Below are 15,678 nucleotides of genomic sequence, written 5' to 3'. Positions count from 1 at the left end.
CTTCCTTACTCTATGACACGTACACACACATACAAGCCTCCAGGCACATACACACATTTCTACTTTTGCAATTGTTCACAACAGATGCATATAAACTGTGCATGCCTATAAATTCACTAACACATGCTTTGGATGTAGCCCAGTTCAGAAAGAAATGAGAACAGGAAGTTGTGAAAGGGCTTTAGGGTTGTCAAGCGCTGTGGTTAAGAGGAGGCATTCAGCTCTTCATCTCTCTCCCTCTCGCTCTCTCTCTCTTCCATGCTCCTCCACACACTCACCATGCTTCTTCCTCTCTCTTTGTCTCTGTTTCACTCTCTCCCTCTCATACTCTATCTATATATCTGTTTCTGCACTTTCACATTTACTGTAGAAATACAACAGAGATTTGGGGTTTGCATCAACAGACAGAGTGGGGGATTGAGGATGGCAGAGGGAGAGAGAAAAAGGAATAGATTGCGAGAACCCAAAACCGCTCATTTGCCATCCATGCCCACAAGGGCCTCTTAAAAGGCAGCAGCAGCATTTGAAATAAAGCAGGGCTGACCGAATGGAGACATTTTATTTTCCCTGCCAGAGCCCGGAGGCAGAGGAAATGACCTCAGCCCTTTAAAGGACCTCTGCTTCCTTCTCCGCCGCTGGGAGATAAGACTGTGCCGAGATTCACCGGCCTGACTGGCTCTTTGCCGCGATGGCCCACCGCACTGAATTGTGGGAGATTGATGAGATGAGAAGATAGTCTCTTGTGGTTGTGTTCGGCAGTTTGTTGTTGTTCATTTCTTTGCTCTGTAACTTACCATCCATTTTGTATGAGGATGCTAAAAACTCACAGGGGCATTACATAAACTTGCATCTTACAAGAATTACTGTTGCCTTTATTATGTGGGTGACTGGATTTCAAACCTGCTAACTTTCTTTTTGTCCCAACAAATTTAAACCATACCAACATTTGATGTAGATTAAAGCAGCATATACATTTTATTTAATACCATTCACTGATGATCTGACAGCAGAAACTTTACATAAATGTACGAAAATATGAGCCTACTTAACCATCAATTTTGCCTTGCTGTACTGCACACGAAGCGTATGTATGGTGCAATTTAAAAGCCTGTCAGAAGCTTGACCATTGCAGTCTGAAGCATGGGAAAGGGGATCAGTCTAATGGGGAAATAAAGGCAATGTTACATTCTATAAAAACAGATTTATTGCTGCATCAGTGTCTGAGTGTAGTATTGCATGACTTGGAGTGTAAGGGCTATTGATGAATGAGGTGGCACTCTCCAAAAAGGCCTGTTTTTCATTGTCATGTGCATGTGTATCTGCGTATTTAGGGTAGGGCTGTATAGCGAGGGCGGGGGTGGGGGAGAATAGAGTGCTTTTTTTATTTATTTTTTTTGCATCCGTTATTGGTTTCTCATTAGAAGGCTGAGATATAAACATTTGTCTATGTTGTACACGGTGCCGGCGCAATTAAGGATTCTCTTTGCCGCCCCCTCTGCCCTTTGAAAGTGAATTATGTGCAGATGAGAATCTCGACTGAAGTGTGGCCAGCAACAGACCTTTTCCAAATGCCTCTGTTCCCTCAAAGCCATTCCAGAAAGAGGCGAGATTGGCTGAAGGACAGAGGGAGCGAAAGTATGTGCCGTTTTCTCCTTGCATTGCGTATTAATGACTCTAATTAGCAATAGCTGAGGCATAATCACATTGATTTGGGCATATCCAGCATCCAAAACCTCATTGGATAAGACCTGTCGTCTTTGTCGGGACCTCTCAATAACATACACACACACAGACACACACACACACACACTCTCATCAAATGTCTCTCCTAGTATCCATTTCAGCAAGTTCCAAGGTGGCTGTTAACCAAGTAGGAGTCTGATTGGCCAAGTTTGACGTAAATAGGGGCAGGCGGGCCATCAGAGCTGCATTCCATGAGCTCTGACCTTTTGTGCCTTCTCCACTTCCTGTTCTGTTTTTGCATGCAGTGTGGTCGTTGTCTCTATATGTGTGTGTTTTTATAATGCTTGTGCGTGTGGAGTGGAGGTCATGGGGAGGTGAGATCCAGGAGCCATAGACTTGCATATCAAAACAGATATTGGTTTCCCAAGAGCATTTTTGCATAGTAATTTGGAGAATTTGTTCATTTGTAAGGTCTTCTGGTGTGCTGCCTATCTTCTGAATCCGAACAGACAGAAAAATCTGTAATACATTTCAACACAGCACATACAGGCTTTTGGCGATCCCTGTTGCAGATTTTTGTCATTATCATGGCTTTTTTTCTCAAGTCCTTGGCTCAGCCCTGGTTTCATTTCCTTGTCTTGTCTGTTGACAAATACCTTGGAGAGCACTGTTTGAAGGTGAGAGGCAAACCTCCATCATCTCTTATTCCAGAACTAACCTTTGGATAGCAGGGGATCCACAATGAGAAATATGGCTTTCCACTAACCTGCCAAGACCCTGATTCCTTGAATATCCCTTGGATTAATGATCATAACTTTGATTAATTAAGAAAGGCATAAATCATAACTGCAATGAAGAGGAAGGCTAGCCGGGGATGGGCAGACTGTTCCTCATGACTAACTAACTTATGCGAGACAAAAGAAATGGGCTGCATTGTTACTCTGAGAAATGGGACACTTCGTCTCTGTCCAGAATTTAATGCTTTCTCTACCTTGAGATTTTCCCCGTGTTCCGAGGGCACTTGATTTTCATTGATCCAGCTTTGTACAAATATTTAGCCCATCTTCCCATCTCGCTGGTGGTGCTTTCAGGCCTTTTACCTGACGTGATTACATTGCTTATTACAAAGTGCTGCTCAAATGGGGATATTGTGGTGGTGCACAAGATGGTACCTGGCATGAATGCCAAAATGGGTAATCTCCATCTTCAGCTGGAAAGAGGAGACAGCGGCAAATTTTATACAGTCTATAGGTGAAGTGAAAGAGGAGCGTAAAAGGAGGACTGCACCTTCTCTTTGTGCTTGGCATTTTCACATCAACAGGTACCATAATGAGCAGCCATTCAAGGTTGTTTGACATTGTAACCTGAGAAAGTGTGTGTGTGTGTGTGTGTGTGTGTGTGTGTGTGTGTGTGAGCAAGACCTTGAATGCAGATGCACTTATTGCTATGACATTGAGGTAACGTGTGGACATGTGAGTACTGCCGTGTGTGTGTGTGGATATTTACCAGTTTGTAATACTGTAATAGTGCTTAATTGTGTTAAGTGGATTTGTGTGAATATACTGTACATGTTGATGTGTGTGTGTGTGTGTTTTAGATATCCATGTGGGGGCTCTGTATAACCACTCAGATTTTTTGCCACAGGTCTCATTTTAACAACCTCTTGACAAGTAATTAACACCCTTCAGGTCTCAAACCATTCTGTAGTACTCTTCACACACTGCACTAAACACATCAGGATTAGATATTAAGGTAGCAAGCTGATGGAGCTACTGGGAACTGAGCAGTGATGCTATTTACAGATCTGAATGAAGACCAAGCTGTATCTGCATGTTTCTCACAAAACTCTCTGCAACTACATATCAGTGACTTACATCAATAAGTGAATATTGTTTAAATTTCTGAATTTGCTTCCTTAATGCCTCTTGTTAATATTCACTAAAAACAACTAAGGAGATGATCCTAAAAACTAGGTCTTCTGAAATCAAGCTCTATTTGTATTGTTACAATATTTAGCACCATATGTGAATTGTAACATAACTAGAGGCCTCTCCGCAACCAAACCCACGTATTTTAAATAGTTTCTAAACTGCCATGCTGAATTTAGAGCTAAAAATGTAGTAGAAGCCATATGGTGGTGTGCTGTAGTTAATGAGTGTGAATAGATATGAATTAATTAAGGATGTTAATTAAGGATGAGATAGGACAGCAATGATTCTTTTGAACCTATATGTTGAAATACTTAAATGTTTGACATGAGACATCCTTAAATGTACAGTTTTTTTACATTTTATTTTTGCTTTAGTATGAAGAAAATATTTCAGTATAAAATTAGTTTAGAAAGATCCCACAACATGAACAACTACATCAATAGCATCAGGTGGGCATGAATGTTAAAGCATTTCATCCTTCACAGGTGTCCAATATTTTCACAGCTACATGCAATATTCTTTTGGTGCATTGCTGTTATAGAAAACTCATTTAGAATACTTGCACAAGCACTGGGTGAGGAATTCCTTCTTTTCAAAGTCCTGTTCAGTTTGTCTTCAGCACAATGAGCTACCAATGGCCCCCTTGGCCCTAGGCCCTGGCACTCTGCCCTCTGCAAATTCCGACTGCAGCTCTCTGACAAGGACACTCCTGCACCTGTAAGAGACAAGATGACAAGAAATACAAGGTAGCCAATAGGCTCGCTGCTTCAGCCGAAGACGAATACCTTAGCTATAAATCCATGTTGCAAGGTTGATAAGTTAATTGCCTGTACTGCTATCTTCTTGCCAATGTCTAATATAAAAGAGCTCTCTATGAGAATTACTTTGCAATACGTGGGTATTGTCTCCAAGTGCAAGGCAGCTGGTTGGGGACACTGGACAAGTAAATAAAAATGTTTTATTCGGACTAGTTCTGAGAACTGTGTGCCCATAACACAGAAAATGACTTCAAACGTTTTGTTTGTGATCGCATGTTTTAACAAATGTTCTGCTCTCCAAAGTGTGTCTTTCTGTTTACGGTATGTGTGCAGAAGGAGCTGTTATTTATTTTATAATATGTTACATGATGATGATGAAGTACTGCCTTATGACTTGTCATCTCTCTTGTAGTGTTATTGCTCCAATGTGGTCAGGGGTACCTTGAAATTAAAATTTTTATGCACTGTGTTTAAAAAACAAACATCCATTGCAGAAGTTTCTGTATGGGATGGGATTGAAAGATTTATGAACCTCCCGTCTATTCAGACACGAATAAGGTCAGAGGACACACACACAAGCATTTTGTACACACCCATTTAACAAACAAGAACAGGGACGCACATTCACCCACGCGGACTACCACGTGGATTAGTGGAGAGTAGCCACAAAATGTATCATCAGTCAGCCACTGGTGGGGCAAGATAAATGCAGGAGCACAGAGGAATGCAGTCCCAGTGAGGATATTGTCCTCTGGGTTTGGAGTGTGACCAAGGCGATCTTGGCTTTGCCACATTTAGTCATGGATGCCATGTCGCTATTTAAAACCCTTGTGCTCACCCTCAATGTTTGCACTTCTTACCACAACCTTCCAAAACCACTACCAACCCTCACTGCTGTACACGGACTGTCTAGAACTGGTCTAAGGAAATCTATAAAGGACAAACAATCTATATTTCACTGGCTTTTTCTGATTAATGTAGTGTATTTGCTGCTTTTTTCCTAAATGGTTTCTACAACTGTGTCACATTAACTAAACCAATTTCTCAATAAGAGAAGCTGTGTTTTTATGAAGTCCTCTGTTAATTTTGTAAGATGAATAAATTAATCAGTAAGTGATATAGATTACACACAATAGAGAATCACATTTTTTAAGTTGCTTATTGAGACTGTTTTTCAACATGCCATTTGTCAATAAATGGTAAAAGGGAAAAATACATTGTAAGCTGTTTTAAACTTTGTTTTAGTTACTTGTTAGTTAAAAATGTGTTATAGCAGCATAGACTTGCAAATTTGTTACAAACTGTTATTTTCACACACATAAAATGGCTTCATGAAGTTTTCCAGACCCGGGAATACAGTCATCAAACTGGGCATCAGAGTAAGAAGCACCTTGTTTAGAGACTTGGCCAAACTTCAGAAGTTCAACATTCTAAAAGGACGACCAACTAAGCAGCACAACATCAGTCAGGTGTATATGGTAGAATGGCTAGGTGATCCTATTTTAGCAAAGCCTCACAACTCTGTTGACTGCGTCCATTCAAAAACATTTACTTTATTGTATTACACAAGAGCACATTGTTTTGAGCCTCAGTTGGCCCTGTATTATTCACAAGTGGCACTGCGTCTTGCACAGGTGTGTAACAGGTTACATTTTCAATCCTCAAAACAATACAGAATGCAAAAAGTATCTAAGTAGTTTGTGAAGCCACTGTATACTGTAGCTGCAGCTCCAAGGCAGATTGTGGTCAATGTACATACTTTTGGATGGAATGTGATATTAAAGCTATACCATGAATCATAAGAATCACATTACAGGCATTGTTATGCATATTTGTTCATGGAGTGGACCATCTATCTCCTCCATTAACCATAATTACTTTTATACATGCAAATACGAATTATTAACATAGGTGTAACCACAATGATTAATTACCCATGTGCAACAGCAGCTTTAGAGCTCTTCTTGATGGCTCACAAGGACATAAACAATTACACTGTTTGCCCTGTAATGCTCAGTGACTTGTCGTTGATTCATTATTCATACTTAGGGCATTATTATTCCATTGTATGCAGTGCAAAATGGGATCATTAGCGCTGAATATGAGAATGTGAAAAATGGAAATATTGGGGAAAATGGTGGTGGATATAGTGGGTAGGAAACCCCAAACAATCCTGACTATTAGCAGATAAAGAATGGTAATTTCACCAGAAGTAATTAGGATTAGCATAATTTGATAGTGAATGCATGAATGATGTATGGATGATTGATATGTCGATACGTGTACTGTAATGAGCGCTTTATCTCCCCCCTCCACAGAAGACTTTTGTGTGTAGTGAGGCCCGAGGTGGCATCTAGTGTAGTTCTAGACTTCCACAGGGGGACTGCTGTATGTAAGGGAGTATCCTGTTTAATACACACACATTCATACAAGCACGGCCACTGAGGCTACTGTGGAATAGTGAGGGCATACTATAGCCGCATCCTCTAGTAACTGATTGAAGGAGGTCCTTTAATCTTGACAGGCTCCCTGTTAGGGCCAGACCAGGAAATATGATATGGCAGCTCATGTTCTCTGTCAGAGAGACGTCTTGTGTGTCTGCACATATACAGTACTCTGTGTGTGTGTGCGTGTGTGTTTGTCATCCTCCCAGAGTGCTTGGGAGGATCCATGTGTGCTTCAGCGTGTGTGTGTGCATATTAGGGTGCAGCTTTGCAGCTTTATCAGCAACCACTCTTGTAGTCACTTTGAGCTGCTTTTAAGTGACAGCTATTGATTGGATGTTTGTGTTGTTTCAGAAGCTTCAAAGCAACACCTTGCCCTTTGCATCCCACTTGAGATAGTAACTCTGAGATAGTACCCGCACTGAATACAGTTTCGGTACAGAATGAACTTTTCTTCAGAAATACATTCTTCAAGAAACTACACACCTACACACAGATGGATCAGCATGCATCTGCGTGTAGGTGTGTAGTTGTCGTTTAAGTTTGTCAAAATTGAACATAATGTTTTGAGGTTTTTTTGACCCTGCTGCTTCTCCACAACTTAATCAACTTTTTACTATTTAGCGATGCTAATAATACACAGGTAATAATGTATGCGTTTTTGTTTGTACAGTAACATTGTGTCTCCACAAACACAGTAGTAGCTAGGGTGACCAGTCTGCACTTTCCAAGCCTATATGGAAATACATATTGATAGTATTTACTTAAATACACAAAGCCTCAGTGTTCTAATTCTGCAAGCTGTTTCTCGCAAACTTAAAGCAGAAAAGCTCACAAATACATATACACACGTTTCTCCAGTCATTCTGCCTGACAAAAGCATCAAAACTTGACACATCTCCATGTCTCTCAGTTGTTTATTCCAGCAAAACACATATTTAATGGTTGTATCCTGGGGCTACAGATCAAACATTCCACTTTAATCATTATGCATATATCGGCTGTACTAACTGCACAGTGGAAGAGCAAACTGTATCTTTTACTGGCGGCAGCTTGATGTCAATTTAGTCATCTCTACCGCATTCAGCCACCTTTATCACTGCTTTTGTACACACCCTTTCTTTTGCTCTCTTTCTGGCGGCTCTACGCTCACATCTTCCTCCATTCAGAGCTGTCTGTATATAGGTCAGCAGTCGCTGAGATCCTCAACCTGCTGAAAGTTTGATAAGTGCACTCCAGGTGGTAGTGAGATGAATATTAAATTTGTAAATGGGGGTCTCAAGTATCCACCACTGGAATTTTCCCATTATTAAAGAGACTCAGTCATTACCCAAAGGGACTCAGTAACAGTCTGTATGGTTTTCAAAATACGGTGTTAACATTGTCTTACATCTAAACAGATGGAAACGGGCATATTGTAACAGGACTTCTGACTCAGACTTGGTTACCAAAACAGAATGGAATCTGTGGAATATGTGAAGAAAAATGTTATTAAAACACATTTTATACTGTTCTCTACAAAGGCAAAGTAGTTAGTCTCAAAAATGACCATGTAACTGAGTCAACACATTCTACATTATGCTGTTCAAATTACTTGAAATCCGCTGTTCAGTTTGCTCTGTGTCCTATTGCATTTCAGTCTTTCAATTTACACTGTCTACAGCCAGAAGTTATTCAGCTATAGAAGGTGAGATTACAAGTCAAACTGAAAAGGATCCTCAGCAAACTCAGCGCAAGAATTTTAGTGACACTTCTACCTTTGCTCGATCCTTCTGTAATAAAATTCTTTAAGTCTGAGCCTATCACAGACACTGTGAGTACTTTAATCAGAGGAAACTCTGTGCTACAAAATTAACTTACTGAACAAACACAGACTGTTGTCTTCTTTCCAAACGCTATACTATAATATGTGACCAGTATTTGTGGGCTTCCAGACTGTCTGGTTGCAGTGGTCCTAAATTCCTTGTTCTGCTTTGCTTCCACCCTCTGCTGTCTACATAGTTACTACTGCAAGGTCTCCTATTTGAATCATTTAGATTTTTAACTTCTTTCTCCTGACCCTTTCAGCTGCATCTTTACATTTTTAAAGCAACAGTCCACTGCTACAACACAGGACTATCTGTCTCACAACCCCTTTCTCGCTAAATTTGTATAGTGGTCAACCTGTTCTCCTATGTCCACATGGCCACTTCAGGGATATGTGGCAAATTAAAGAGAACACTATGAGTGGAGAACCAGATTAAATCCACTGTGTCACTAAGGAGTAAAATCAGTGGCTACAAAATTTGTAATTTGAATTACATTGTACTCTGTCGGAGAACGCTGATTTTTTTTAATTTTTTTTTCACCATGTATACATGTAACCAGGTTTCTAAATGGCTTTCTCCAACTGTGCATGTGTGTAACAAAAGGCTGCAAACAGGAACACGCAGCAGAATGAAATACTGATAGGATGATAGGAGAGATCATTAACGGCCTCATTTTTTAAAAAAAAGACGACCTAAAGTCAGACAGAAAATTTAACTAACACAAATGCCTTCACAGAAGTCTAAATAAGTCCCCATTGTAGATCAGCTGTGTGTTTACCCTTTCTTTTATTTCACTCTTTTTTTTTATACAGTGCATCCAGAAAGTATTCACAAAACTTTTTCCACATTTTGTTATGTTACAGCCTTATTCCAATCCATGTTTGAAATCTTTGCTAATTTATAAAAAAAAAAACATGTACATAAGTATTCACCGCCCCTTTACTTCAATTACAGCCTCAAGTCTTTTGGAGTATGGTGCTACAAGCTTGGCACACCTATTTTTGGACAGTTTGTCCAATTTTTCTTTGCAGTACCTCTCCATCAGGCTCATCAGGTTGGATGGGGAGCATTGGTGCACAGCCATTTTCTGATCTCTCCAGAGATGTTTAATCAGTTCAAGTCTGGGCTCTAGTTGAGGCACTCAAGGACATTCTGGAGCAGGTTTTCTTCAAGGATGTCTGCACATTAGACTAGTCTCCCAGTTCCTGCTGCTGAAAAACAGCATGATGCTGCCACCACCAAGCTTTACTGTAGGGATGGTATTGGCCAGGCGGTGAGCGGTGCCTGGGTTCCTCCAAACATGACACTTGGCATTCAGGCAGAAGAGTTCAATCTTTGTTTCATCAGACCAGAGAATTTTGTTTCTCATGATCTGAGAGTCCTTCAGATGGGCTGTCATGTGCCTTTTACTGAGGAGTGGTTTCCTTCTGGCTTATACATAACCACATGTACCACACTGATCGTCGGAGTGCTGCAGAGATGGTTTACCTTCTGGAAGGTTCTCCTCTCTCCACAGGGAAATGCTGGAGCTCTTTCAGAGTGACATTTGGGTTCTTGGTCATATCTCTGACTAAGGTCCTTCTTTCTCGATCTCACAGTTTGGCCCGGACGGCCCGCTCTAGGAAGAGTCCTGGTGGTTCCAAACTTTTTCCATTTGGTGATGACGGAGGCCACTGTGCTCATTGTGACCTTAATGCAGAAAGTTTTCTGTACCCTCCCCCAGATTTGTGCCTCGACAAAATCCTGTCTCTGAGGTCTACAGAGAATTCCTTGGACTTCATGGCTCGATTTGTGCTCTGACATGCACTGTTAACTGTGGGACCTATAGACAGGTGTATGCTTTTCCAAATTATCTCCAATCACCTGAATTTCCCACAGGTGGACTCCAATCAAGTTATAGAAACATCTCAAGGATGATCAGTGGAAACAGGATGCACCAGAACTCAATTTTGAGTGTCATGGCAAAGGCCATGAATACTTATGTACGTGTACATTTTTTTTCCCCTTTTTTATTTGTAATAAATTTGAAAAGATTTCAAACTAACTTCTTTCACATAGTCATTATGGGGTATTGCTTATAGAATGTTGAGTAATGTAAGTAATTTATTCTGTTTTGGAATAAGGCTCTAACACAACAAGATGTGGAAAATGTTAAGTGCTGTGAATACTTTCTGGATAAACTGTAGTTTTCTGTGACAATTCGGTTAAAATCTGTGCACCAGGCTTCCAAAATAAGTCAGTGGTGGAGGAGAAATCAGGTTACTCTCCTTCTGCATGTGTACAAGGATGTCCAGTAACTTTGTTTTTTAAGTGCATGTCAACGTCATTCCCCAATTATCAGAGAAACTTGATATGTCTGAGTACCCGGTTACTTAAATGCGTGCAAACGCAGTCACTGTCAGTTATAGTAAACAACACACACAATGCATTATATGAGCTTGTGACAATAGAGGAACAAGTGTAAAGAAACCACTGTTAAAACACCAAAATAGAGTTGTAGAGACTTGTAGTCTATGCCAAAGCACATTGAAGCTGTGTTAATGGTTCATCTTTCATTGACATTTGGTACCATCTGTAGTCGCAGGAAAAAGTGGTTTCCCAAAGACCATTTGAATTTCATGAATGTTCACCACAAACACGATTTCTGTCATCGTTGTGTTTGTGCTGTAGAGAGAAATTACAGAGACAAATATTTCAGAATTTCATTCTGTGCATGTGGTTAGGTGGCACTAGAGACAAGAAAGAAATGTTGTGTTTTATTATTGTGCAGTGGTTAAACCAGCTCTTTAATTTAAAATGATTTTTATTAGCTCTTCACTTTTGCTGTCTTGAATACTGAGTTAAATTGTAGGTTTCTAGATTTTTTTAAATAAATAGTTGTTTTTTTTTACACTTTCTGTTTGCAGCCACTTTAGAAAATAATCCGTTATAATATTAACTTTTTTAAAGAAAAGGTTTGGTTACTCTGTCCGTTTTGTATTAGGATGTGAACATTTCCACTCTGGCTCTTCATATTTTCACAATTAAAGACCCACCCCTCCCAGCCCTACTCTAACAGCTGGCCATTAATCTGTCCTCGCGCTCAATTTCTCTTCCGCCACAGGTTATGATTTTCACATTACTCCACACTCCTTCACCACCATCTTCCCACAGGAAAGTGACCTTATCACCCAGCCCCTCACCACCACAACCACCACACAGAAACACACCTCACACATCTAAGGAAGGGAGATGCTTGTTGATTATATCAACTGAACTGCACACATTCATATTGAGAAAGTAAGGTGTTAGTCTCTGTGTGTATGTGTGACTACTGTAAATGATTGCTTCTGCTGTGATGGGGTAAGCACACCAGCTCAGTCTCCCCCCGCCTCACACCCATTATCCTTTTCTAATTACACTTTCCTTCTGAAACAGTGGATCATAGGGCACCATTGACTGCTTTTAATCCGGCACCAAATTTTAATTAACACAGGCGTGACCCCCGTATCCGATACATCCCGAAGAACGTCGGGATCACAATAACTCATAAATCACAATCACAGATTTCATTCCCTCCACTTTCGTCTGCTGATGAATTTCAGGATGGGGGCTGGCGGCTGTTAATGTTAGAAAAAATATGAGAGAGGGACAGAGAGAGTGTGTTAGTGACCCAGAGGAGGACGGAAAGCAGATAAAGGCGACGTTTGTGAGAGAGAAAAATGTGTGTGTTTATGTCTATGTTAGAGAGATGGAGTTGAATAAAGGGGGAGAGAGAATTGTAGCAGTTCGGGTACACTGTCAACCTTTGAAAAATTAGTTAGGAGGGAACCGGATTATGGAGGCTGTGAAATGGGGTTGTGTTTGTATGCTGGGAGTTGAAGAACAAGATGTTGGCCAGCTAACATCACAGTCTTTAAAGATCAAAAAGTTTAAACCAACAACGTGATTTCCTTAAGGATTAATATGTGTGTAGTATTTTATTTTATATGTTTTTACAAGTTACCCTTTACTTATACAGTAGAATTATTAATTATTCCACTTGTTGAACTACAGACAACAGTATTGCGACAATGGCAACATTTATTCTTGATTTGCAACCTACTCTGCACCTTTGTGTTTTCGTTTGTGTAGGTTTGCACCAAAGCGTACATCTGTGTGTTTGCCTGCATACGTGTATCACTGTGTGTGTGTGTGTGTGTCTGTGTGTAGAGGTGGGCAGGGTGCCGGGGTTTGTTATTACTAAATCGCTCATCCATGCTACTAATTAAGATGCATAGCATCCCCCTATGAACGTCAGTGTCGCTAATTATCAAACAATGTAGTGCTCACCAGATATGAGAACTGGCAGCCTCTGTAGTCATGTTACCAACCTATTACTGCTACAATTACCAAGTGCCTGTCATTCTCCTTGTTAGTCATCTGCCACAATTTTTTCTTTACTAATGCTTGTTTTTTCTTTCTCTCTCTCTCTCTCTCCCTCCCACTTTTTCTTTCTCTCTCCAGGCTATGGCTTTGTGGATTTTGACAGCCCAGCTGCAGCACAGAAGGCCGTGTCATCTCTCAAAGCCACTGGGGTGCAGGCCCAAATGGCCAAGGTAAGTTTAAAAACAAGTTGCACTGCCTCTTCCTCTTAAATGATCGTTAGCACCTTATTGCGCATTCAGCTCCCTCCAAGGATTTAACCGTACACCTAATATATGTTGATGGATCTAAAAGCTCCAACATGCAAACTGGTTTCCTACATAAACCCATTTTTACTATAAAATAATTTGCCACAATGCTTTGTTGTTTAACAACATTCCTCCTGTGTGTTTGTTGTTATATGACAAGTTAAGAGGGAACCGTGGTGCACGCAGATCTGTTTTTTCTTACTGACTCCCTCTGTGACAGGGCACGACTGTAGTCTCAGATCCAGTATCAAGGCTTTGCTTGTACATTTGTGGGTGGCTTGTTTCATGTGGTTATGCATAAGAATATATTTGTGTTTCATCATAGCACAGCAAAATAGTATAGTTGCTGGTGTGTGATCTGGCCCTTCTTTAACTGAAGTTTACCCAGCTGCTTCTCCTATGTTGTGCAGTATTATTAGCCTGGTGAAGTGGAAGCAGATGAGATAAACTGTTTCAGTATCACAAAGGTGGCCTGAATTGGCACCACAGTCACAGTGAAGTGGCACAACGGAGCCAGTTGACAGACATGGAGAGAGGATGTGGCTTAAAGGAACAAACACATATTCATCATTTACCTTACCGTATTTAATTCTTTATAACTTAAAGATTGCCACTGAATGTACATCTTTACATGATGTCTTTAGCTGTGTCTCAATTTTAGCAGATTGTCATTTAGCTAACTGGCTCAGTAGCTATACCTCAACAGCCCTCAGTGCAGATAAAGTCGTTTCATTCTCTTGTTAACTGTACAGAAGTTTAGCAGAGAGGGGCAGGAACCCATGATAGACAAGCTAAACCAGGCTATTTCTGTGCCAGCTGAGGATTTGCTGGTGTTAGTCTAGTCCTGTCTAAACAGGGGAACAAAATGTTAGTAGCATTAAAGCAAGGAATAGGGTTGTGACTATGAGGGTACTGTACACTGTGAGTGATTTTCTGAGATGGGATGTTCTACATTTGATCGGGTCCAGAACCCCCTCACCCCCCTTGAAGCCAAAGAAGCCCTGATGAGATGGAGAATGGTGATGGCGCCAGTGAAGATGACAGAATTGATGATAACCATGAAGGTGGCAATTATTTTGATCAAATGGGATGAGATCTGACAGGAGGAGATGATATTCCGTGCGGTGCTCAGGTGTGCCATTTCTCAAATGCACCGTTTGGCCGTTTCCTCTCCCACCAGTGTCCTTCTTCCAATATTTATAGGAGGGCAGGCTCTCAGAATACAGATAAGAAGCTCTTTGCCCATCTCATTTTAAGACCACACTTTGCATTGCTCTCTTTCTGTCACTCAGTATTATCAAGAGAGGGGTCTTGTGTCCCAGGACAAAAGAGCTGACCTTTTTAAGAATTTCTGTCTCCCTGTGTCATTCATTTTCTATTAGCATGTGTGTATAATAGTTTATTTTTGATTGTTCCCTTGTTCTGTTCACACAAATGGAAAATCCTGAATCCTATGTTGCAGCTATGTGCTTTTATCACACTTGTAAGAGTCATTAAGGAGTACTTTGCTTTTATAGACTCCCTGTGCATCTCTCTAATGTTGCTTTACTAAGTATCATAACCATCACTCTATTTGCTCCTCCTCCTCTGCCCCACCTTCTCTTTTTCCAACCTGCTTCTCTTTTGCGTAATGTTCTCTTCTCAGCACACACACACTCATTCATTCATAAGCACATTTGTATTCATATCCACCATGTGTTGCCCTGCCAAACATCCAATGATTAGAATTTATTCCCATCAATAATTAACAGCAGGCAGTCTTTGTGTCTGCCTACCTGCCAAGGTGCCTCTGACATCCTCCGCTGTCTCATGGCGGAGCGGCATTCCCCTGGCAGAGCCAGATGAAGAACCCAGGTGAGCATTGATGAAGGTGTAAATCACACAGGCGATTGCTAACGCTAGACGACTTCCACAATAAGAGCATTCAGGCTCATTTTCTCACTCCCTCTGCTCCATTTTGTCACGTATATCTCTCCACAACAAAGTAATAAACGAACAGAAAGACAGAGCCGGAGGCTTTGAGCTCATTAAATAAAACCATCACAGTAATCAAGTTGCGCCTTTTTCCTGCCTTGACACCATTAAAACGCTTTTATTAAGGTGCTTTATTTTAAACACAGCTGCAAGAAGGAGGCAAGAAGAGAAAACAGAGCGAAGAGGAAAGCATCACTTGATTTCCTCTTCCTCCTCCAATGTAACAGCCTGCTGTCTCTCTCCCCTTACTCCCCTTGGAATTTGAAATACCAAGGCAGCAGAGATGAAACATAGCCTTCCTTTTGTCTTGCCCTCCCCTGGGGATGGTGACAGCGAGAGGGAGGAGAGGAGCCATAATTAAGACACCTAAAGGACACTTCCCCCCTTGCGCCTCCCTTCCTGTCACTCACCTCTACACAAGTCACAGA

General features: G+C 40.9%; 1 protein-coding gene across 9 annotated transcripts in view; it reads left to right on the top strand.

Moving 5' to 3' along the window:
* rbms3 (RNA binding motif, single stranded interacting protein) overlaps positions 1–15,678 on the top strand; it is a 257,723-nt gene that overhangs the window by 136,361 nt on the left and 105,684 nt on the right. For all 9 annotated transcript variants that reach the window (XM_067497291.1, XM_067497282.1, XM_067497274.1 and 6 more), the window contains one exon: positions 13,110–13,201. In XM_067497291.1, coding sequence (XP_067353392.1) covers positions 13,110–13,201 — 92 coding nt within the window. The remainder of the gene's footprint in view (positions 1–13,109; positions 13,202–15,678) is intronic.

The sequence above is a fragment of the Channa argus genome, chromosome 1 (assembly GCF_033026475.1).
Source record: "Channa argus isolate prfri chromosome 1, Channa argus male v1.0, whole genome shotgun sequence".
NCBI classification, from domain to species: Eukaryota; Metazoa; Chordata; class Actinopteri; order Anabantiformes; family Channidae; genus Channa; species Channa argus.
Note: the sequence above shows the minus strand (reverse complement) of the source record. Positions and strands in the feature narration are given on the sequence as shown.